Source organism: Rhodnius prolixus, unplaced genomic scaffold (assembly GCF_049639745.1).
Source record: "Rhodnius prolixus isolate KJV_2025 unplaced genomic scaffold, Rpr scaffold_11, whole genome shotgun sequence".
Taxonomy (NCBI): domain Eukaryota; kingdom Metazoa; phylum Arthropoda; class Insecta; order Hemiptera; family Reduviidae; genus Rhodnius; species Rhodnius prolixus.
In genome coordinates this window covers 14,060,449-14,086,813 of record NW_027411625.1, presented here as the reverse complement: position 1 = coordinate 14,086,813, position 26,365 = coordinate 14,060,449, and the positions used below count along the sequence as shown (strand labels likewise).

Sequence of the window (26,365 nt, the reverse complement as noted above, 5' to 3'; positions counted from 1 at the left end):
ATAGTAATAACAACTAAATGATTTCACAGAATAATTATATTTTAACCGTTAAAAAATGTATTAACGTTGGTTTTGATAAAATATTGGTAATTTAGTAGGTCAGGTGATTAAATGAAGGGTTAACACATGGTTTTGTGATGATTTGACTTGATGTACACATTTGAAGAATAGCAATCTAGTTCTGCTATTAGTCTTATCTCACATGTAGCATACGTATTATTAGCGTAAAGTACTATCTCACTGTACTAAAATTTTGCCTTATTTATTCATGTAATTTCAGTAATACATACATTTAAATATTTTTTGTAGGGATGATTGCAATATTATTTCTTTTGTTTAGTGTATATATATATATATTTTGTATGTTTAACTTCAGTTTGTAAAAAATGAGTATGTAAGGAGTCAAGATTGATTAGGATATCAACTAAGAATACATTTTAGAAGATACATTCTTAAATTGGTGATAAAAATTTAGGTAAGTTTTTAAAAAGTTTTATTTATCTATTAAAAGTAACTTTTAAAATGAATAAACAAAATTCAATGCTAGCTTTAATACAATGAGAAAGGTAGATATTCGGAAAAAATAATTTGAGCTTTGACCGATTCATTGTTTCCAAGCTTTATTAGTATTAGATAATTTGTAATATACATATATAGGCTGTGGCTCAGGCCTGGGATTGGGTTTTCATTTAGATCGGTTGCTGCTATTGTCTTTCTTAGGGGAGAGGGACTTGGATAGAGTAGGGTTTTGTTCCCCACTCACGAATAAGAATGACAAATGTATTTAGGCTTGTTGGAAATATATTTTTTGTTTTTGTGTTCATTTTGACGTACTTATTTCGCAATCTAGCCTTAAATAAAAACTGTCCTGATTTTTTCGTACTTCTGTGAATCTCAGATAATACGAAGAAGAGGAAATTATAATTTAAGAAAACATTGAGTAAATTTACAAGTAACTGAATTTATTTTTAATCGAATTACAAGTAATTTTAGAATTAAAGTAGAAATTTTTAAATACTAGTATTTAAATTTTCTTTCAGAATTTGTTAATGCGGTTCAGCCGGGCAAGATGTCTGACAACAAAAACCACTCGGAAGCAGAGATGATGGGTTGGCTATTTAAATGGACAAATTATTTGAAAGGTTATCAAAGAAGATGGTTCGTGCTATCAAATGGAATGCTATCTTATTACAGGTTAGTTTACCTTTAGAATTGTGAATAGTGTCGTATTTTCGAAATTTTAGTTTTTGCAGGAAGTATATGTTTGTGGGACTTATCAGTAAGTAATGTACAACCGAGAAGTAAGTAAGTTAATAATAATGCTTTATAATAGTGAACACGTATCAACAACTTTAGACCCTTTTACATTGTAATTGAAGCTGAGTTGCACATCTCTTATTTTTAAGAACATGCTTAAAAAATCTAAATTATCACTAATAATGTAATAATTGCTGCGAGATGAAAATAGTTCTTAATATAACTTGGGATGCTTGACCGTGGTTGTACTCCAGTTTAGATTTTCTTGAAATAAAATTTGTAAAATAAATGATAGTTCTTCAAAAGTATGTCCACATAGTGAATCTGACATCTCGCTGTCCTGCTAACATAAATCTTTATGCTCATTAAACCAGATAAATTTTGTGTTTATTATTTCTGGGCCAGAATTCGTGGGTGGCATTACCAATAACCCAATAGTATATTTATAATGCAGGCTATAAAAAACCGCTTCGACTGATTTTATAAAGCTCAGTGCATAGTAAACTCAAAAGGCTATAACTTTTGTTTGAACCTTTTTTCTAGGAAAATTTATTTTAAGGCAATACTGGGGATTTTAGATAGGGGAGGGTGTAAACATTGTTTTTGTTATTTTGAATTTTTTACGCCTTTGTATGCGCCAATTATTTTCTAATTTTTAAAGTTAGAATTGCATTAAGGTAGAGTTGTGTCGTTATTCCTATTAGTTATTTTTAGCGTGTATTCTGATTATTATTTTTATTTGTTGCAGGAACCAAGCAGAAATGTCCCATACTTGCCGCGGTACTATTTCACTGCAAGGTGCACTTATCCATACAGAAGATTCTTGTATGTTTGTGATATCCAACGGTGGTACGCAGACATTTCATATAAAAGCTTCAAATGAGGTAGAACGTCAGCGATGGGTGACCGCACTGGAACTGGCCAAAGCGAAGGCAATTCGCGCTCTAGAATCAGGTTTTTATTAATTAAAATAGTTGTGTTGCAATGTGCACGCATGCAAGTTTTTATGTGTAAGAGAGAATACAAAGTCACTCAGAAGATAATTTTAAGATATGAGAAAGTTATTAAACTTTTGCAGCAATAAATTTGGTCATTCTGCTCAGAGAACTGCTGGCGCTTCAGTCATTTTGAATCCATTCATGTAAAAGATTAGACTCATTAAATTAGAGCTAACCACAAAGCCTAAGAAAGTTAAAGCACTACTTCTGTTTAATTAGGAATCTGATGAGGGGCTTTTGGACAAAGTATGAAGGCGTATAATTTTTTTTTCGCATTGACCCATTATATGCAAAGCCATTTCCTCTTCCTCCTGAAAAACCTAAACTCCTATAGACTATCCAGGTGAGGGTTTAGCGTTGTAATAATGCCGCAGTAAGGTTGGGCTACACCTGTCATTTATTTGATGTTCGAACTAGCGAGGCATTGTACAATCCACGGTTGAATTCGAGATGTGAAAACTTCATAAAGCCTTCCGGGCCAATTGGTCTGCTGCCTTATTGTGCCTATTTTCTTGAGCCTTGAGCAGGCTTCTACAACACAGTGATGCCTGACTGTGAAGGTCCACGCTTTAGTCCGAAGTAAGAACTAGAAGCAAGAAAGTCTTGCCGAAGCTTTGTTTAATAGTTGTTCTGTGAGAGAGAATGCCAAGAACTGGTTCCACCTTCAGCTCGCATAGCTTTTGATGTAGGATATGCTCTTATGATAGTCTTTTCGCCTCAGTTTTGGTTTACTCTGGGCGTAGATTGATGTCATAGTAGATTTTTAAGATTTTAGACGGTAGTGGTTTGTGACTCTTGAGCGATACATTTACTTTGCTTGTGTGCAACATAGTTAATTGGTAATTCGATGTCAACATGTGTTCAATAATGGCTCTTAAGTATTGGGTGCCGATTCCCCGGCCCTAGCTCCCCGAATTTTAGCTTCGTTTACTACGGGGGTGAGCTGTATTAGGCCTGTTCAGAGCTAGACCCTAGTATTTGTGCCCCCAATCATACGTTGTATACCAGTTGGTTTGATCACACAACTTCCCACTTCCTTATTAATTTAGGTTCTTGATCGGCCTGAACAAGTATTCCTATAGACTGTAACTCGGCCACAGTTTGTGTCTGTCAGTGTGTGAAGAGACATTGTTATGTATACTGAGTTAAGCCCCAGCGAGAAGTTCAGTGCTGGGCCCAAGAATTTTTGTCTCCAGCAATATTGTAGGATACTAGTTTGTGCACCTTCCAATTTAATTTGACAGTCACGAGTTCCTCGTTACTTTTATTATAACAAGGGGTAGTTTATTTTGAATAGAAATATGTGGAACAACGAAAAGAATAGAGCTTTGCAGGGTCGAATATAACAAAGTTCTATTTACTTACCTTTCATATTTAAAAACTAACAGAGTGGCTCTCCGTATGTTATAATACGTAAGTGTAATTTACACTGCATCTCGCACTTAGTATTTTTGAGATTTTTGGAGCCATATTTGGCTCTAGCTTGCTAAAATTGATTTTGATGCACCTTTTTCGCTTGCCACTAATCATTTTCATCATGTAACAGCTTGAGGGTCATCAGAAACTTAAGTATCATATCTAACAAAACTTAAGTAATAATCAATTAAGTAAGTTTTAAATAAATTTTCAATCAGATATGCTTAGTGTCAATCAGATAGTCATGTCACGTGAAATAGCTGATAATACTTTTAAACAAGTGTAGAATGGAGCTACTTCTCTAAATAGTATCTAAAATGCATTAGTATTTAATTTTCTAAATATTTGTTCAAACCTTTTGTGAACAATAAAATGTCCAATGTTTTAACACTTTACGTTTGTTCTAACCTTTATAAACTATACACCACTTTTTTTTATAACTTCTTCACTTAAAGCACGGACTTGCTAAAGAGCGATGGACGTTTGCTGAAAAATCTGTGAGGGTCACTCACACAAGTCTGGCCAGTGAGGGAATTGTGACAAAAAAAAAAATTGTATCAGCAAAATATGTTTATACAGTACGCGCATGAGTTATGCAATCTATCTCTCTTTCAAATCATAGATCAAAGTTGTAAAATACTTTTTATTAAGTTGAATATTTGTTTAGAATAAAAAAAAAAATTCTTTTATCTTACTCATCGATTAAATGAAATCTACTGATGTGAAACTTGTGAACCCTTTGTAACGCTGTTAGCTTTCAACAACAGAAGTTCAAGACATCGCTGCGGTGGAAACGATTGTCTTGAGCCCAACTCTTTGCTACTCCCTATGACTCTTTCTTAGTCTTTGGTCCAGTTCTTGTGCATTTATCAATCCAGTCAAGTATTTAGTTCTTACAATAGATTACCCAGGTATCCGTAAGAGCTGTATTGTACAGCTTTTTTTTTTTTTTTTCCTAATGATTTGGTTTGGGTTACTTAAATAGAGCCGCCACCAACAATTTGAATAGTTAGGAGCTAATAAAAATACACTCGATTGCAAAAAACATTGTTTGAGATGCCCATTACTAACTCATCTTGGAAATTGACTGTTTTTTCTAAATTGAATGAAAACCATTTGTGCTGTTCGTGCTAAATTAGAAGCCCAGAACAATTGGTTAGTTGTTTCTAGTGAGCTCAAATAGAATAAAATAAAAAATTATTGTAAATTAGCGATTATTTTTTATTTGCATGGTCTATTTGCTAACTTGAATTGCTAAGAATCTTGCGAAGAAGTTGGAAGGAATCTTAGATAATATTCTGTGGAGTCTACTGTGGTTACACCTACATCGTAGTGCACTTCCTTTAGTCTGTTTGATTAAACTTAAGAGTCTAGAGAAGAGATTATTTTGGGTAAAGCTTGAAGGCATAATTTTGTATTTTCTAAAAAGTTGAACCCTCTGCGAAAAAGCCCTTTGCGCTGTCTCATTATAACAGTGTCATTTCATGTTCCTCACAAAACCTACACCTTCTAGGCCCACCAGATATTACAAATATATGGTCATTAAAGTGGCCAACAGATCTATATAAAGTGATTCTGTTGTAAATTTACTTGATTATCTGTTCATGAACTTATTCCCCTGCCTTTAGCCTTCTTGGCGTTATTCGTAGCAGACTTATTGGGCAACTATGTTCTAATGGTGGCACTTATTAGGCATTTTAATAAGTGGTAAATGCGTTAAGGTTGGTGAGAAGGCCATAGCAGCCCCATTACTAGTCTTTAATTGACTTCGTAAGAGGTTATTCAAGAAATAGAATTGATTATCTCCTATCTTATGGTCTGAACAGAACATAGGTATTTATCGCACCTAACTGTGGCTAAAAAATTGTGGGCTAGCTTCGTTCATTGTTTTTCGTACAAGTTCATTTGCTCAGCTTAACTTTACCATGAAACTTAATGAATCATCATGAAGGAGGTGGGAGTGGTTTGGCAGTAGATGGGAAGTTCTTAGTCCAAACACAGTTCTATGAAATAATCTTGAAACCTTTATCTTCATCCAGGTCTACAGTTGATAATACCAGACACTCTCTATTTAGCGTTGTACGATCCTCAGTTTTCGACTGGGTTCGCATAGTGTCACTCAATGTATCAGTTATACTTCTTCCAACGACACCACCGACTTAGCTTCGTTGTTTCCAAGTTAAACTAATTATAACGTTAAAATGATTCTGTCAGTATTTTTCATCGAAGGAAAGCTAGAGATCCCAGATAGTGTTTTGCCTATCTAATGTAAATATATCTCGGCTGGAAATGATTTAAATTTTAAGAGCTTATTGGCCCATTTCTATTCCCAATCTCCAAACACCCCAGTCTTTTCTTTGCACTCGAGTGTATTTCTCCTCTAGTTTTTTTTTCAACTTAGAGAGAAGTTATGTATGTTAGCGTAGTATTTTAATTTCAGAAGAGGAAGAAGAAGATTTCGACGGTGATCAGAAATGTGAAATCACTTCTATAATGAAAAATTTAGCAAGCCATTTAGAAGATATTCATACTTGTAACGAATTAATAAACAAGCATGGTACAGCGTTGCAAAGATCACTGTCAGAACTGGAAAGTGTAGATTCCGCCCAAGATGTATCAGCTAAGATTAAAACGATAAACGAACGAGCCACACTTTTTAGGATTACTTCGAACGCCATGATAAATGTATGTTGTTCAGCAAAAGTTTCTAAACTCATATTACTTTTTCATTTTTACTTCATCTTATTCCTTAAAAGAGAAAGTACTGCGATCGTGAAGATTTTAAATTTTGAGTTTTTACCGGAAATGCACAATTTGAGGTACGATTTTTTCGAATTGTTGAGATATATATAAACCTGTGGGTGTGTGAGTCTGTATATGTGTATGATCAGCATTACTCATAAATGTAAAATCGCAGTAACTTCAAATTCTATTTATGATTTAAGTTTCATCCATGGGATTCAACAAAAAGCTTTTCGATAAAAGCCAACCGAAAGTGCCGCTTTAAAGAATTGATTTTTCAGATTTTTGGATTTTTCTTGAAAATGGTTTCAACGATTTCCTTCAAACTCAGTATAGTAGTTGCATTTATTTTGTAGGTTATAATTTTTTTTAGAAAACATTTTCCCTGGAAACTTTATTACGCGGAATTCTTAGGGAGAGGTGCTATGCTTTAAAATGCGTTTCTGCTAATTGCAAGTTTCTAATATTTGTATAATGTATATGAGTGTAAACTGTCTAACCTGAATTCCGATTTTTAAGAATTTCATTCCTACGGAAATATGTCTGTAAAAACGACTTTTTCGAGTTTGTCATTTTCTAGGAAGTCGCCTGAAAGATTTGCATTTGAACTTGAATATAACGTGTTTTTTGGCTAGCTAACATAATTGAATATTTTTACTCGAGAATATTGATTTCAGTGGGCTTCTTGGATAGCTGTTTCACACTTTTAACAATGCCGTTTTATTAAAATGAAACACATAACAATTTGGTCAAGTACCTTTTCAGTACAAACTTTATATTTCAAGAGAATGTGATTATGTAATACGAAGAGAAAAGTTATTAACTGTTCATTCCAGATTTTTCTTTTCAATTACTCATGGTTGAGTTTTCTATTGTTACAAAAAAGTGAATTTCATATCACTTTTCGGATCCAGGGGCATCTTAACAATAAGGTTTCAATAAATTTTTTAAAAAAGATTATAAAAAAGTGAAGCTCATTTCAATGCATTTTATGATTCCATTTGCATAATACTATTAAGAATCGAATTTATTCCTTAGATTCAGAGTTTGATATCACTTGACTCTAAGTCCATTATTACCGATGTTTTTATTTATTTTGCGATACTCACTTTAAAGATACCAATATTTTTTTTTTTTTTTTTTTTTAAGCGTGTTATAGTAAGTGTACATTTATAGGCCTACAACCTTGGCTTGTAACGTTTTAAGAAAACGTAGATTTTAGAAAGTTTCTAGGGCAAAAGTGTCGAGCAAATACAGTAAATGTTGGAACGTTAAGAATTGTAGTAAGAGTGATTGTGTGAGATTTTGATCCGTTTTAACAAAAGTGATTGGCATTTATCGAGTAGTTAATGTTCGTTAAAAATTATTTTCATAAACAGTATATACATCGTCAAATCGTTTAATATATTGAAGTGGAATACATTAGAGTGATGTCTGATCACACTCTTCTTTTTCAATTCACTCAAAAATGAATTTTCCTCGGACATACCTTTCAAATAAAAGTTATGTGCCGAATACCTTCTCTTGTCAATGGTGTAGAATCTCCGTATGGTGCTGCTTCCAATCGGGGTCCGTGGTCACTATAAACTTTCGAATTCAAAGTTGACACATTCCAAAGCTGCCCAGCCAGCGAATAAATTAATCCACTTCTTCCAAAAGAAGGTAATTTGCGCCCATTTGAATTTGTAAAACGAAAAATGTGGAAAAGATTAGTAAACAATGGAAATCTTTCTAAAATTTCTCCAAAAATTTCTTATACGATTTTATTAACTTCTGACTTTAAGAATAAAGTTTTTACTAATATTTGACATGATCGCAGTATTTTTTCAGTCTAGGAAGTAAAACAAAAAATAATAAATAAAAATAAACGGGTCTAGTTGCACTGGACATAATATCCGTTCTGGATTTTTACGCGCCCATTAAAAAAAAGAGACGTTCATCACACATCTATAAATGGTTGGAAAAGCAGTAACAACTAAAAATTAATAAATAATTCTGTTTCTTAGTTTTGAGATTTTTATATATTTTTTTAATAGTGTTAACAACTCAACGGCTGGATTCAAACCCGGGATGTCCGCCTGGGAATCCAGTACGATAACCACTAAACAAATATCTTCCCTTATTGGGTTTTGAATGAGAGCATTTTGAAATAAACCATTGAGAAAAAAGTCACTGTATTACATTAAAGTTGTATGCATAAAAAAGTTGTTCTATTTGATCTTCAGGAATCTATCTATATATTTATTATTTCAGTCGTATCCCATTTTCTATTGAAAACTTTAACAGATGCGCGTATACCGTAATTGGTTGAATCAGATGTTCTATCTACATCTGATAAAATCATTTTTTTTAAACGATTTTCTATTAAAGTAAATAAATGATTGTGAGGCCAGCATGTACGTATTAGTATCCGAAACAAGGAAAAAAGGAAATAAAACTTGCATTGCAGTTGAATGATTATTTTCATTTTCGGGTTTATTTAGTATAACACCTCTGCCACAATCATGGTAATTCGAATGAAAAAGTAGGCAAACGATTCCATTTACTTTTTTTATGTGTACAACTTGATTTTCTTGCAATATTTACAGGGATTTTTTTTTTTTTAATAGCTTTGGTCTTCAATATAATTTTTTATCACTCTCAACAGCCAGTGTTAATAGAATTGTTTCGATCAGTTTTTGTGTAATTATTATTATTATTGATTTGCCTATATTCCGTTGTGAGTGAATCTCGAAAAGATGAGCCAGTTATAAATTAAATGATTTAAAAAGTCATTTTTTTTATTCAGCGCACCCTCATAAAACCAGAACAGGTGTTATTTTCTCTGTAACAATTTTATTTTTAATTTTTGTACAGTACAATTAATAAAACAAAATTCAAAATATGACAAACATAACATTTTTTTAAACGGTTGATGAATAAACATAAAAATCAAATTTTTAGAAGTATAATTTATTTTTTTATTAAATGTAATTTTCAGACTTGTTCAGAATATCAAAATCTAGCTCAGGCACAAGCCAGAAAATGGCAAAAAATTTTACAACACGAGCGAAGTCAAAAACTTAGATTGGAAGAAATGGTAGAACAGTTGGCCAGACAACACAGCCTTCTAGAGCAAGCAGCAAAAGGTCATCGCCTGACCAAGCCGAGCAAGTTTTTATTATTATTATTTTAAATTTGGTTTTAACTTAATGAATTCCATCCATCGTGAATTTGAATTTTTTTCTATCCGTGGTGTTTTATTGAAAAACTATATGTACGGATAATACAAACCTTACTACATATTTACATATGTATATTATATTTTTATTTTTGTACCTCTACACCACTCACTTGTGCTTCACTAATTGTGCTTATAACTAACCTTGTTTTTTGTATAGTTTTGTTTTTATATTGCTTTTGTCTTTTGAAAGCAGTATTAAAATTTTTTGGGAATTACTAGAAAATAATTTCTTTTAAATCTCAGGTAATTGCAGTCATTATTTGTTTTGTTTTTGTTTTTTGTTTTTCTATCTTCGCATTAAACGGGTAATGGGCAAACATTACCAAAATAAATACATTATTTTAGTAAGTTTGGTTGTTATGAAACTAAAACGCTGCCTTTACGTTATAAACTAGGTTATGCAACTCAAACCAGTTTTAAACGGAGTTAATGATTAATTCTGACTTTCTTATATATGTATATGGGACCAAAGTTTAAGCTTACCAAAAATATTTTTTACAAAAAATCCTGCTTTTATTAATTTTTAGTGACTACTTTTTTCCATACAAATGTATTGTGCTTGGTAGATAAATTATTTTTAATTACTTCTCTATTTTAAATGAAGCCCGAGCTTCATGACATCGACATGAACCACACAACAGCCATCTGTTTTCTTAAGCTCCTGTACTTGCACAATTCCTCTGCTTTTTCCGCAGTGTGTTATAAACTGGAATCAAGTAGTCGGCTGGAGCGAACTAAGTTTGGACCGTAGAGTGGATTTGACAGCAGTTCAGAGGCCATTCAAACCATAATTTTGTTTCTCTCTTGAAATCTTGCTCGAATAAACTAACAGAAATGACAGAAATAAACTTTTACTGAAATTCGTTTTCTGGAAGTACCCGAAAATGTTTTTGTATTGCAATTGTGTTTAGCATAACATGAAAGTATTTAATTGTAGAGAACGTCAGAGTGGATTTTTTTTAAAGAAAAGTTAGCAATATCCATTGTCCGTGTTGATTTTTAGATGAAAGATAAAAGTTCATTTTATATTATTCATATAATGAAGATGGCTGCGAGTTCTGCTTAGAGGACATGAATTACTTATTGTTAGATTTGACTTGAGAGCCTTTCTTAGTTTCATCAACCTCACAAAATGGCATTTACCTTGTTTTACTTTATAAGTTTGTATCACGACTATTAATTGATCGAACTATGCGGAGCGTTTCGCTAATCAAGGTCTTTGTACATCTTCTAAAGCAGCATGGAGCTGTACAGTTGTTTCGTCACAGTACACTATAAATTTACGAATATATATCGTAAGATACAGAAATGGCTTACTAAAAAAAAACTTTAAAGTACAACTGACCATTTGAAGGGGACACAGTTTGTGTAGAATCTTTGTAATGGAGGAGATGAAAATGTTACCGATAGAAATTGCCCACATTAAATTTATTGCAAAGTTTCCAATTAATATTTTTAAATAAATAATTAGTGCCAAATTAAATTGAAAAGAATAGTAGCGTGCCTAATGTTATATTATTTGTTATGTTACTTGTTAGTTTATTAGTAATAGTAATTAACAGGGACTAATTAATAGTCAAATGTACAACAGCAGAACATCACAAACCATAACAAACAAGAGATCGGCACTGCGAGCGGATATATAAGATACGCTGAGAGAGAAAAAAAATAGTAGTTCTGAAAGAGTCTTTCACGAAAGTGTTGGTGCTTTTCTATCGGTTTGACTGGGGTACTTTTTTTTTTAATGATTTAAGGCGCGTCAACATCTTAGGTTATTGGCGCCCGGAGCTTTTTTCAGTGCACTCCCGGCCTCCAGACAGTGTTCTCTCGTTACAGACAACACTGTCCATCACCGGACAGTGAGCTGTAAGAAGCTCCTAGGAAGAGAAAATCTAAGGGTCAGCAGCTGGATTCGAACCCGGGACCTCCGCGTGGGAGTCCAGTACGCTAACCGCATAGCTAATCCCTTCCCTTTGGGGAAAAACAGTACTGGGGTACTGTTTTTAATTTTCTGGTCAGGGGAATTGAAAGTTCCTGAAAGCAATTATTATTATTGTATAAAAATAAGGTAAAATTGCCCAGTGAGGAATTAGTTTGATTGGAAGAAGTATACTCGTAAGAGCTGGAAAAGGCGAGAGCACAGCTGCGTTAAACCAGAGTCAGCCTTGATTGAACTTTTCTAATAGAAATTTATGGTAGTGTCAGCCATGAATTAAAATATTTTCTGTGCAGGGAACTTGTAATTTTATTTATGTTCATCTCTTGTCACTGACAATATTTAATGTTTAATTAATTTTCCAGCCAATTCACCATCAGATGATGATGAAGATAGTACGGAATTTTATGAATGTGAAGAAACTGTGAATTCTTCAGACGCAACTCCTAATTTTATTATAAAAATTCCAAATTGTCAGAGAAAGTGCTCTTCCCACACGTTACATAAAAAGGTACTTTTTAAAAAGGATCTATTCACGCACTTTAGGTTATAATGTGAGTAAAAAATGACGTTAACCTTGAAATTTTATTGATTTAATTCAATTAGTAATTTTCTCAGATAAAAAAATAAAAAAAAAAAATTATAAATTATAAACGACATGAGCATGACTTGAATACTGGCTACTTGACCTGAATTATGCCAGGGTCCAATTTTCATCGCACTCAATTCGATTGATAAAACAATTCATTGGATTTTAAAAATTTCTCAGAAAGATTCTAAACGATGGCTTACGTTATAAAATTCTTGAAGAACTTTGTACCTTCTTTTTCTCTACCGATGTTGTGAGAATGCTAAATTACAGTAGTTGGGGGCATTTTTTCAGGTGATAGTTGTGGGTTATTTTGCTTGGTGCAGATCTTGACATATTGGTGAGAGTATTCACATCTACCAATGAAAGTTTACCTGTCTTCTTTCCTGTCTTTGTTGTTGGATTCACTATTGAAATTTTGAATCTAAGGAGTACATAGTTCATTCAGATCGTCTTCCTCTTCTATTTCACAAATTTTCTTGTTTGTATCTGCTGCACAACATTCCCTTTTCATAATTGGCTTAAAATCACTTTTATATTCTTCAGTCGTATTGAAAAAACATAAGATAAAACCGAGCTGAGCAATCCGTGTTTAAATATTATTTAAAGAATATTCTTTTGAAGGTAAAGAAATAAAATGCCGCTCCCTTTGCTAAGTTTTGAAAATAAACAGAGTCCAGAGGTCAATAAAGTGAATAAGACTTGAAAAATGACAAAGTTTTTTATTCTATTAATTTGATAAAATCCTGAGGATGAGTACTAGAGCGTTTGGATAGCGACATAAGTTGTAATCGAGTCCAGACTGATGGTCTCAGACACTTTCTTCTTTAAAAGAACTTCAGTTAACTGATCAGTGATGGCCAAAAACAAAAAATAGCAGAACGTTTAAACGAGCTATATCCCTTTTAAGAGACTATTGACGCTTTAAAAGCAAAGTTTTTGGAAAAGTCCGTTAAACGAAAGTGCCATTTTACTAAATGTATTTTTTAGAAAGTTTTATGCTATTTTTTCTAAAATGGTTCTTACGAAAGTGATGATGACCTTGGCATGCCGTCATCACTTTTATTTTAAACATCTTTCCGTAAAGAATGATTTTATGTGTGCTTTATGGGTGCTGTATGGAAGGAGTGAATGTTATATCGTCGTTACACCTTCTCTGCAGTGGAGGAAGATTGCTCATCATGGATATATTCTCAATCCAATTTAATTCTTATAGTAATTTCCCCAGTATTATTTCTAGTTGCTAAAATCATCTGAGTCATAAATTAGTCGAATCAGAATTACATTAATATAATTAATTATAATTACACTAAGAGAAAGTCGTGTGAGTGTTCATATCAGATAAAAACTTTCACCGCCATTCTCATAGTACCTAACCTAACTTCTTTTCTTTTTTCCTCGCAGGAACTTGAAAATAGAGGTGAAGCATCAGAATCTAGCAGCGAAATTGAAGATGCTGGTGAAACAGAAGTAGTTGTGATACCCGGAGACCCTCAGGATAAGTTAATTTCCAATTCAGTAAGTAATTCTGGATAGTTTCAAGTATTTTGTATTTTTTAAATTAATAATTTAAAGAAATAGTCGGTTTAGATATAGTTAATATTTACGTAGAAAATATTAAGGTTTTTTTCTTATGTAAAATAGGACACTTTCAAAAGTGTGAGAATAAACAGCTAGAAAAAGCTGATATAATAAAAAATAAAGTGCAATTAGCAATATGAAACAACAATAAGGGAAATACCAAATAATAAATTTACTTTCCTTAGCGATATAAATTAACAGCTTCCATAAAAGTTAAGAAAATATAATCTCATTACCAGACCAGAATAAGTTTAATGAAAATAAAGAAGATAAGACACTGAAAAACCATTATTCATATTTAAAATTCTAATTAGCCAATCCAGAATGATGGTAAATATTTAACTTAATACCGAAAAAACAAGAGTGGAGCGGAGAAGGCTAAAATATTTTGACCCTTGTTGAGTAAATTGGAGTAATAGCTTGTCAGACTTCGGTCAGATTAAGAAAAACACTTTCAGCTAGAAATTTTAACAGATGAATAATGTAAGAAAAATATTTATAAAAGTAAAGCTCTTAAAATGCGGTATAATTATTTTTAACATTAATTATAAAACTATATAATATACTATATAGTTAATATGTATATATTAAAACTGACAAAATGAAAAACGTAAAAATTAATTTTAGGTAAGGTTTCTGTGAAGTTTTTGCTTCCCTTAAAAGCTCTTTTAATAATGTAACCTTAGGTGAAGCCAAATTTTTTGTAAAAATTAATGAGTGTGAAAAAACTTGAGAATAGTAGTAAGAAATTTATAAAGTCTTGTGAGTATTCCCACTAGAATTTTTTTGTTCAAGCATTTTACTGAAAAATCAGTTTTTGAGTCATCAGTTTAAGTTTGCTTCTAACAGAAGTTGAAGTGTTGGTAGAGGATGCTTCTTGACCCAATTTATAAATCTAAGCTTCACTATCTACATTTCAAAATAATAATATAATTTTTTTATTGCTTTAATTACAATTGTAAATAAGCATGGAGTTGTGTATAAATTCACACTAAAGAAAATAAATAAATAAAAAGCATACAAAACTGAAAAAAAACAATAAATCATAAACAGTATTGAAGAAAATTAATAAATTGAAAACAGCTATAATGATTAAAAGAATATAAAGCTTCCGCCTAAAATCAGTAATAAGGAGAAATAAAATAAATCCCCTTAATAAACATGATAACCAAACGAAAGAAAAAATAATAAACATTAAAATAATAATTAATTCACCCACATAAAAATAAATACACATACATAAATTTATAACAGAATAAAATACAAAAACTTCAAAATAAAGATCATTTACATTTATAATTTCATGATTTAGTAACTGAATAATACATTAATTTTTGACACAAAATTTCTATTAACAGAGTCTACTTTTTTGGAGGGGGAGTAGATAAATCTTGAGCACAACTGGTAGCCGTTAAAGGAGGCACCTTTGGTTTCAGAAACCCCAAAATTCGACCAGATTGTGATTTCTTAAGTTTTCTCTTTTTGGCTGATTTGTCGATCCCTTGAGAAGTCAAAACATCTTCAGTTTCTGTATCTTCTCCAGTTGCTAAGGAAGATCCATCTTCTAAGTCAACTGGAACTTCATACCCATATTTCATCAGATCACTTTCGCTCTTGATTAACACAACTTTTAGACCTTCTTCTTTTCGAATCAATATTTTACCATTTCTGGACCAACAGTATTTTACTTTACCAGATTTCTGCAGCTCCTTTGCTTTACTGAATAATCTGTAAGTTTCCGAACCCATATCGTCAGAAATATATATTCGCTTCAAAGTCGCCTCACTAATACCAGACAAAATTTTAGTATTAATTAATTCTTTTTTCACCCAAAATAATTTAAAAAAATTATTTTTCAGATCTCTTCTTACAAATTTTAAAATAATAGGCGGATTTGGCATAAAAATCTTCCTTTTTAAACGATAGAAGAAGTCCAAATCATTTTCATCAATAGAGCAACCAATAAATTCACCAATAGCTTTAATAATACAGAGGAGATTTTCATTTTCAGAGTAAGAAATGTTGGTCAATCTGACTCTATTACCATAACGAAACTGTTCATAATCAACCATTAAAGAATTCAAATAGATTAATTTTTTTTCAAACATCACATTTTCTTTCCTTAATTTATCACTTTTAACATTTAAAATTTTCAAATCATTTTTCAGACTATTAAAATCAGATTTTATCTCAGTCTTTAAACTACTAATACTGGTTGAGAGACCTTGATTTTCTATTTTTAACTCAGAAAACCTTTGCTGAATGGTATTTAAAATTTGATTTATCTGGCCAATTTCTCCAAGAAGTATTTCAAATTTATCATTACTATCGTTGGTGCCCATTTTAGTAGAAAAGATAATATATATATACCTTCAGTGCGTAAATGGCTGCAAATCTAAAAAGATGATACTAACTTGAACTTTAGAATAGGGCGAGACAGACAAACAAAACTTCTTCTCTAATAAACACTGCCACTGTCTCCCCACCACCAAGTTCCTACAGTCCACTGATAATTTTATTAATATGAAAATTAATTTTAATTAATATCTTTAAAACTGCTCGTCAGAATTTCACTAAATTTCACAAGTGCACAGAATATCCTTTAATAAACACGTCTGCCAAAAATCGTGAATCAAATCAGCCTAGAAACCACTTAGAAATCAATTAAAACAGCACACGATGTGCACAGTAACAAAGACAAAACACAACTTCCTACATTTCAAAATCATTAAGGTCTCAGTCTACTCAAAGTTGTTAATTGCAGACTAGAATGCAGGTTGCAACATCTATAAACAAGAACACCAGCAAGCGACAACGAAGGACCAGAGTTCCCAACAAACCTGATTATCCGCTAAATTTATGGAGTATTATGAAGAATTGTATTGGCAAGGAACTTTCCAAGATACCAATGCCGGTACGTGGCACTTAAGAAATATACATATATTGTTTATAGTGAGGAAGCATAAACTATCCCTATATTTGGTTCTAAGTGTATAGTACAGCCCACCAATTGAACTAAAGTTATGCTAGCTTAAAGCTGATCTTAATCCTATTCTAAACCTAACTTAAAAGTATTACTTACTTACTTAAATGGCGCAACAACCCACTAATGAGTCTGGGCCTCCTGAATAAGCCTCCGCCAGGCATCCCTATTTTGTGCGGCAGCCATCCAGTTTGTGACGCCAAGTCTCAGCGGGCTATTTCGTATTAGTACAGTTAAATTTCGGAATTCCGAGTGTGAAGTATAAATTGTATCTCTTTGCTATACTTAATTAGTCCAATGATATCATTTTTGTTAGAATCTTAAGAGATTTTTAGGGGATTAAGTAACAAAAATTATGTCGTACCTTCATAATACGAATGAATATGTAAAATTCTTTTAGCAAATACTAAAAATTCTGAGGTAATGGTATAATTAATAAAATTTTATGCTCCTAAACAGCCACTATAATTTATAATTTCGGTCTTTACTTGTAAAGGTCAATTTTTCGGAGCCTTTGTCTATGTTGCAACGTTTGGCAGAAGATTACGAGTATTCAGATATCCTGGATTATGCGGCTACACTTACAGACACGCAGGAACAGTTGGCGCATGTGGCAGCATTCACCATCTCTAGTTACTCGACAACATCCAACAGGACGGGCAAACCTTTCAATCCTCTTCTAGGTGAAACATTTGAATGTGATAGAAGGGATGACTACGGATGGAAGTTGATATCCGAACAGGTAACGTACTGGATCTACACTGATCCTTATTTTTTTCTCTTAGTACAATGATATTTTTTCTCGTCGTTTAGAAGTGTGTGGAAGAAAGTTTTGAATGCTGGTATAGAGTTCTGGTCTTGGAAAGAACCATCTTCCTTACCGAACTTCATTTATCTAATTTTGAATTTATTTTTTCATCCTTTTTTTTTTTTAATGTGTTGAAGGTATCTCACCATCCTCCAATGGTTGCACAGCATTGCGAAGGGAAAAACTGGACCTGTTGGCAAGAGTTTACAATGTCTTCAAAATTTAGGGGCAAATATTTACAAGTTATCCCGCTTGGAACTGCGCACTTACAGTTTCACACATCTGGTATGCAAAATAATTATAGAAAAGTTTTGAATTTAATTTATATTTTGTTAATATATACCATTTTTAGCATCATTTTTGTGGAAGTATAAAACACCTTTGTTCTGATCGTATCCGTTTTTAGAAATTGGTAATTCATCACCGTATTCGTGTATATTTCTCAAAATATCTGAAAAAAAACTTACACATAGTTTTCATATTAAGAATTATTGCATCGGTAAATATTTTCAAATTTGAGCATTCAGTAGAAAACATGTTTTGAGTTCCTCTAAGTGCTAGTTTGTTAGGTTTCGGTCAAGATGGATTAGTTCATCAGATTCATTGAAGTCCACTCTATTGCTTGAAAAGAATTCAATGACTCTTAGTTTATACCTGTATGTTGCTATGCCAGAACCAAATTATCGTAACTCCAAAATTTCAGTTTTTGACTTATTTAACGTAATAACTTTTTTCGGTGAGCTCTCTTGAGAGACCGAATGGCGAATATGTATTTTTTTTTTCTTTTTAGTTAAATGTTATATTTAATAATGGTGTCTTTTTTTAAATGTTTACAAAATTAAATATTTGTTTATTTAGTTATATAGTAACAGAAAAATACTCATCGTCCAAGAACCGTAATTAACTGTTATATTTATAAGATTATAGATACGCCATTCATTACGAAAAAGTCGTGAGAGATCCAAACTTTTACCATTACAATATAGTGATTTATATTTTGCAGGTAGTCATTATACATGGCGGAAAGTGACCACAACGGTGCATAATATTATAGTAGGCAAACTATGGGTGGACCAGCACGGAGACATGGACATTGTAAATCACACTGATGGTTCCAAATGTCGTCTCAGCTACATCCCCTACAGTTATTTTAACCGCGATACCCAGCGGAAGGTAAGAGATATTTATAATTTCTGTTTTTTACGTACATTTACCTTGTAAGATAGTTTTTTACAATCGTGCAGAAATTCGATCTTAAGTTTTCACCTGAAATAGGGCCTCCTCGGACACACAGAAATGATGTTTACCTTTCGGGCTGAGTGTGGTGTATACCCCAACCTTATTTTGGCGTGGGCGCATTCGAGATTGAAAAAACGGTAGTGAGAGCTAGATGTTTTCTAATAAAAAAAATTTAAGTGTTTTGTACATTTAATAAAGAAAAAAATATATGAGAATCCAAAATTTCTTATTCATTTATTGATGTTTCTTCTTGAAAAAGTAAAACAGTAAAAATTTCAAATTTGATGTTTAGGTGACACAAGAGCTGCCAATGTGGCTAGCAGTCAAAATCTATCGATGAGGAGTTCCATTTTTCAAAATATTATCACTTTTTGGGAATTATTGTACGATTTTGTTGAAACATGTTATATGTTCATTACGTAGTTTCCTTTTCTTTCTTTAGACCAGTTAGTTTTTGGATGTTTTCAACAAAACCGGAGGAAAACATTAAATTTATATTGAAAATATTAAAATAATTTTTACTCACAGTAGATATACCTACAACTTTTATTAAATACATTTTTCCGAGCACTTTTGGTGACTGGACTTTCTTCCTGAATGTGCTATTTCAGTTTATTATGTGGTTAAATTATTCATGTAATAGTGAGGTTTAAATGCATTGCTAAAATTCCAAACTTGATGATAATGGCTTTGCCGGAAATGCGTATGTTTCTCGAGGACTTTTACAGTTTTCTCGAATTTCAGCTGTTTTATTTAAACTTAGTATAATAACTATTGTTAATGAAAGGTCTCTTGACACTTAAAATGTGAAACCATTTTCAGAAACCCTAATTTTAGCAAGTAATGGTAGGCTTCCATCTAAGGTACACTATACTTGATTTTACGGTGTAATCACCCGTCTAACATCAATGGAAATAGATGTGTAGCTTAAATTCCGACTTGAAAAAAAACCTGATCGGAAGTTTGAATCTCGTCTGCTTGCCTTAGAATTTCTTTAATTAAAATGAACTAACCTTCAGTAAAAATTCTAACTTTAAAGTAAACTTTGAGATTTGTAAAAGAACTCTTGCGAGTGGTGACACCGTATTGTTTTATATGTGTTAGCGTAGACAAAGTTTGTTGTGTATGACATTTAGTTAGTTTTTAAATTATTCATCCTATATTATTCTTCAAATAAGGATAATAATAATTTTTTTACAGATTGACATAAATTACTTGTCATTAATGTATAGTGGTATATGCAGAATGTACAGTCCAGGGACTGAAGGAAAGAACACTTTACAGGCTTTCTTAACTTAAGCTGGGCGATTTTGTTTTAGGTGAAAGGTTGTGTGATGGACAAAGATGGCAAAGTGAGTTGGATAGTGAGTGGGACGTGGGATACCAAGATAGAAGTAGCTCCGGTAACGAGCATAGAAGGAACACACGACAATCCTATTTATAAAACTGGGCCGTATACAGTGGCTTGGGAAAGGCAGTCTCCACCGTAAGCAATGTTTCTGATAGTATTACTTGTTACCTTTTGCTATACTCTAAGGTCTGCTATTTTGAGGAACTACTGGAAAGCTGGATTTTCTAACCTCTAGTTGAACATTATCTACCTGATAGGGCGTTTAAAGAACACAGTACGCGCCTCCAACTTTCTAAGATTTCTAACCAGGAGATCGTATTCAAACATCTTCAGTAATATTCAAAGATTACGAGGTTTTGAAAAGCATAATTGTTAGTTATTAAAAAGAAGTTTTGTGTCACAACCCCGTATGAAGTTGGATCGAGTTAACACAGTCTTATAAAAATGTGCTTAACCCTTTGTAATTATCCGAGGAATAGAGTATTCTGCTAGCTGATAAGGTCAGCCTTGCACTCGGGCAGAACTATCCAGAACCAGCCCTGGTAGAAATCAGTTTCTAGGTCTATAGTCCCTATATGGTACTGATTTGATCGTGGTATTCAACCACTTTGAGTTATGAAGCAGTGCGTTTTAAGATGCAAGGAGTTTGCCTGCTCAAAACTAAAGCAGAATTAGGGTGAAACCACCAGCGGATTCTCAAGGGATTCATATTCCAATTTGTAAGAGATGAGCCTGTTAGTAATCATGGATCTGTAGCAAGCCACGAAGGTTATATTTCTTGAGAAGAGCAAGTTGGCATCACCTATGTTGTTTCGCCAAGAATGTCTCTTCTTTTAGTACCATATTCTGTAGGGCTATCCTGTAAGGTACCTTCTTTAGCCAGACGGTCAGCCTCGTCGTTCCTCTTTATCCTATAGTTGCTAGGAATCCACTGGAACATTCGACATTCGAGCCTAAAGATATTAGTCGCTAAGTCGAAACCGTTTGATATCTCCGAAGGTGTTCTGCATGGGGGCCCGGTTAGTCAACTCCTCTTCAGCCTTTTTTTGTGTGAAATTAAACGATTTTTCAGCGAAAATGGTCAGTCAGGGTTTCCCCAGATCGTGACATACTCCTCTTGCTCTTTGCAGACGACCTAATAATATTTGCCGATTGCCCTCGAGATGGGCCACTTAAATTATCTCTTTTAAAAAAATTCTCAGACGCCAATTCATTAAAGATGAATATAAATAAAACAAATATTGTTAAATTTCAAAAGGGACGGCCCAGGAAAATTTTAAAATTTTCTTACTACAATTCGAATGTAGGAACGGTAAGTTAATTTAACTATCTAGGCATTTTGTTTTCTAATTAAGTAGTATTCGATAAGGCAGCGAGCCAAGCTTGCTCAAAAGCGTTTATTGCAGCCGGAAACATGCTTAATCTCTGCTATAACTCTAAAGTCTCTCCGTGGAAATCAAAAAGAAAACTTAATGAAGCCCTATTTCAAGTGTACTTTTGTAGGGAACTCAGATTTGGGGCCTGAGATATACGGAACAGCTGGAAAAAGCATCTCTTTTTTTCTATAAGAGATATCTCCAACTCTCCAAAAATACGCCTAATTACTTAATTAGATAAGTGACGGTTCATCTAGCTGTGAATTATATATACCATTTTAAAATAAACTTTAAATTGGTTGGTATGTTTACTAAGTATGAATAACTTTAGTGATCCAAAATTATGTTTTAGCAAATTACGCTGTATTTGTGATCCCAACACAAAGTACAATTTGGTCTCACAACTAAAAGCCATTTTAGACAGAATAGGTCAATCAGAAATTGAATATGACAAGGCCTTGAATTGTGAACGCTTGTTTAAATTTAACTTCAATGGCTTTAAATTTAAATTTAAACAAGCGTTCACAATTGCTATTCTTACAAAATCCTCAATTCTTCTGTAGCTGTACCGTTCTATTTATCATATAACGTACCTTTTCAGTTTACCAGATTGTTTGCTCAAGTCAGAACCTTCGGTAACTACTTTATCAAAATTTCCTCCAGATCCATGACTCAGAAAATTAACCCAAATTGAATTGTAAACTTTGCTCGTTAAATGTATTGGAAGACATCGACCACATTCTAGTCGAATGCTTTTTCTACCAGTCAGTAAGACATTTTAAAGTTCGTAATATGAGAGAGCAGTGGCCGAACACAATATTAAATCCCAAATCAAAACAGCAAATTAAATTATATTACGTTTACATTTCAACTGTACTCTTTTTAAGAAACTTCATTCTGACCAGATCATCTCAATTTAAACGTTAATATTATGATATAACAACACATTTCAGTTCAAACCATGTTTCGCCCGCTATCTATTCGCATCTAGAATGAATTCTGGTCCGAGCGCAGTTTAATATAAAAAATAAATTTCAAATATAGGATTAAAAATTTATTCATCTATAATATATGGCATGTCTTTAAAATAATTAAATCTAAGTTATGTGTAATCTCACAGTAGCAATCATTATTTCATTTACTCACTATTATTCAGATTGTTTTCATGTAATTTTATTTTTCGTCTTTGTATCTAGGTTACCAATTTTATTTAAGTGTAATCTCTCAGACTTTATTATTATTTCTTCTTCATTTTTCAAGAACCAAGCTATCATATTTTCTGTAAATTGGCTTTCTAATTTTAAGAGATGTAATTTTTTTTTTGTATATTTAAATGTGTAAGCGTTGTAACCAAACCATAACTGTAGTAGTATATTGTCCCTTATAAGCAATAAATAAATAATATTAGTCGCTGAGTTTTGCCCTGCTTCGCAAAACATTATTCGTGCGTGTTATCGATGTTAAGGCAAATAGTAGATTGTGAATCAACAAAAAAGTCAGTCTACGAGAAGGATCACAACTGTTCTAAGCCTAACTTAACTTACTAAAAACTGTATGTTCATTCATGATTGATAAATGTTCTTGAACATTTGTATTTCCAATTCTGATTGCTCAGTATTGTTTAAATTTTCATGTTCAAAATTATTTACTTTAAGAAAGTTTAGCTATTCTTACATCATTGGAAAAAAGGAGGTTTTTCAGGCGAAGCAAACAGAAAAATTTGTGAAGTTGGAAGAGAAGAGGTACTGTGGAAACCATGATCTCAACATTCGTTTCTAGAATTCAAGTTTGGGATAATAGCTTCTTAACAAAGACTGGTTCAAGTAGAACATAAGTAGTAGGAATATTCGTTTTGGCCAAAGCTATGGAGACTGTACCTAACATAAGTATCCGTCTACTGTCATTTTACTGAGCTGCCCCATTCTACTATAATCCGGTACTTTCGCAAAATACAATAATACTGTTTAGACTTGGTTCTTCATGAGCTGTCTCCAGCATAAAGCTCAGCATCATTTATAAAATTTCCGGGAACGTCTTGAAAATCCACTGGATGATTTGTTTCAACAATCTAATTCTTACTAGCTATGAAAAATGAATGTTCATTAGAAAACTTGGTCAATCTGGGAAGAAAAAGTTATTTTATGTATCAGTTGAGAATTAGAGGGAATTATCTATTAAGAATTTATCTCAGATGGCAAAATGTTGATTCCCTAATTTAGTAAACAAAAAACTAGTTCTGTTCCATCAGCATTTTACATAATAACTTATTCATCTGAATTCTAAAGCATACAATTCTAAAGCGGGACTTGGAATTGAGTTTTTCACGCTAATGTAGGATCATTATTTGTTCTGGTTACGGACAATTTCATTCGTGGGCGACCATTCGAAAAATTTACAGCAGCAGTTCAAGAACTCTTAGTTTTTAAATTTAAGCTTAGATATCTGTCGGCAAGGGATTCAAAACCACGTCAAAAGATGAGTACTAAAAAAAAATGATGGATTGTGTTTTAAGGGAGTGCATTTATTAATTATTAATTTTAGTTTTCATAAAAGTTCAATCAAGAAATCCGTTGTGTTTCTAATTTACCCCCTAATTTTGAAAAATAAAATTCATCACCATTTTTATTTATTTACTTTTAATTAAATTGATTTTATGATAAATACTTTTTTATTTTATTATTATTTTTTTTTTTCAGCCCGGATTGTGATAAATATTATAACTTCACAGTATTGGCCTGTCAAATGAACGAACAAGAAGATGGTGTGGCGCCGACCGATTCTAGAAATCGTCCAGATCAACGTTTAATGGAAGAAGGAAAGTGGGATGAAGCGAACGCCGTTAAAATAGAGTTAGAAGAAAAACAAAGGGCTGCCCGCAGGCAGCGGGAGAGTTCCGCGGAGCAAGCCACTTCAGGAGGTATTTAATTAGCTCTTATTAAATTTGGCTATTTAAGTTTATTTTATTTGGTGTAAGAAAGTCTGCTCCATTTCTCCTTATTCCTCAGATCTATTTATGCTGCTTACTAACAATGTTTGTCACCAATAGCCTATTTACTTTAGTTTGTTTGATTTTGCTTATAAAACCGTTAAAATAAGGACTACGTTGTTAGATATATATATATATTTAATATATATATATATATATATATATATATATATATATATATATATATATATATACACGAGTATATATAAATTAATAATTAAAATCATTAAAAAAAAAAAATCCGGCGAAATTACATGGATGTTTTGTAAAAGGCTGTGATCTCGCATCCGAAATTATCGAAGGGTAGAGTGAAAGTTCTTCTACATGGATTATTTTTTCTAAATAATAATAATCTAAATAATCTTTCTTCTAAATTCTATATGGATTATTCAGATCTGACACAAAAATTTAGAGGGAGTGGTTATTAGTTCAGGTCATATTGTCTCAATCTCTGGACCAGTACGCTCACACTCCTTTTCAGCTTAAAGTGTCCCTCTTTGGTCAGTCGAAAAAGAAGACTCGTTCAGAACACTAAAGAAGAAGACCCGTCTAAAAACGTCCATAGTAAATCCTAGGAAATATTTGCATTTCCAGCTTTTCCTTAACCCAACTAACAGCCTGGATGACCTATCATATTTTCATTCTGTAGTCCCATTTTACCTGGTAAAACAATTACAGGTGCGGAAATAGGGAAAACAGTTTTGGATTTTTCTTTTCTATTGATAACTCCTAGGGAGGAAAGGTCAAAGAATGGTTTAAACTCAGATTCAAGTTATGAATACAAAATATTTGAATGGGCTATATTTTGAGCAGTTTGCTTATTAGATGAAACCTATAGGTGAATTTTTTTTTATAGGGACACTACTAACATTACACCTTGTTAATTTACTACGATAGCATCTATAAATAAATAATTTTCATTTTTTCTTTCAGGTCAGCCATACCCACCCTACGAGCCAGTTTGGTTCAAGAAAGAAACGGAGCCCATTACGGGCAACATAGTGCATGTATTCAAGGGGGATTATTGGACCTGCAAAGAAAACGCAGACTGGTCTAGATGTCCCAACATATTTTAATTTTTTTTTTTTTAAATTATTTTTTATTTTATGTAGCATAGGGAGTCCTGTAGCTAAAGTTGAGCTTCTGTCCAACTGGTGAGTTCAGTTTTCGGGAAAATTCCCAACTCATAATTCTTAATGCTTTTGTTAAAATATAGGTCTGGAAGCTCTCAGAAATCTAATTAATTGTGATACGAATAAAAAAATTTAAACGATGACAGTTTTAATTAATGTAGTGGTCTCTTTTACTCTCTGTTACCCCCTTAAGTGGAAGCTTTGCAATCTTGACAGGTATTTAAGAATTAGCTTTCATCGGAAATATAAATTTTGAACCTCATGCACTATCTACTGTTATTTTTATTTAAACAGTTTTGTTTATGTACAGGGTGTTCATTTTAAGACGGCTCAAATGCATTTCATGCTTAAACGGTTAATCTGAGCAAAAAATGGTAGAGGAAAAATTTGTTGCCCGTTACCTCTAGTTTCAGAATATGTGACTTGATTTTAGATTCCTGCCCGCATACGCGGCTGACGCTGACCAAAAGTAAGGGTTCGCAGTTTACCCCCATTTTCATATACACAGTTTTAAAGAGAATAAAAAGTTATGAAAGAAACCGGAAACCGCAATTCGATATTTTAAAAATTAAAGGTGCTAGGCCATTTCAAAATCTGGTATTTTTAATCATATTTCAATTTTTTTAACTTGTTATCAAAGAGAAAGAAGAGCACGCGATAGGTCATTTTTATGTATTTTTTCATCCCCTTTCCACTAAAAATATTGCCAAGGCCGTAAAGCTAGTATTTTTCTTAATATCGGGAAAT

General features: G+C 32.5%; 1 protein-coding gene across 6 annotated transcripts; it reads left to right on the top strand.

The window, feature by feature from the left end:
• The first annotated feature begins 96 nt into the window (after nt 1-96).
• Nucleotides 97-25,770, top strand: Osbp (oxysterol binding protein). Of its 6 annotated transcripts, none has more exons than XM_074138190.1 (15): nt 97-229; nt 310-475; nt 1,041-1,194; nt 2,006-2,211; nt 6,112-6,356; nt 9,394-9,562; nt 11,938-12,083; nt 13,566-13,679; nt 16,507-16,656; nt 17,222-17,467; nt 17,671-17,818; nt 18,537-18,706; nt 20,092-20,258; nt 24,196-24,416; nt 25,419-25,770. In XM_074138190.1, the coding sequence occupies exons 3-15, from the start codon at nt 1,070-1,072 to the stop codon at nt 25,559-25,561; spliced, it is 2,250 nt and encodes a 749-aa protein (XP_073994291.1). In that variant the 5' UTR covers nt 97-229; nt 310-475; nt 1,041-1,069; the 3' UTR covers nt 25,562-25,770. The 6 variants fall into 6 exon arrangements, with proteins under 6 accessions (XP_073994291.1, XP_073994292.1, XP_073994293.1 ...); XM_074138191.1 differs by having other exon boundaries at nt 140-270; nt 377-475; XM_074138192.1 differs by having other exon boundaries at nt 191-229; nt 377-475.
• Nucleotides 25,771-26,365: the final 595 nt, after the last annotated feature.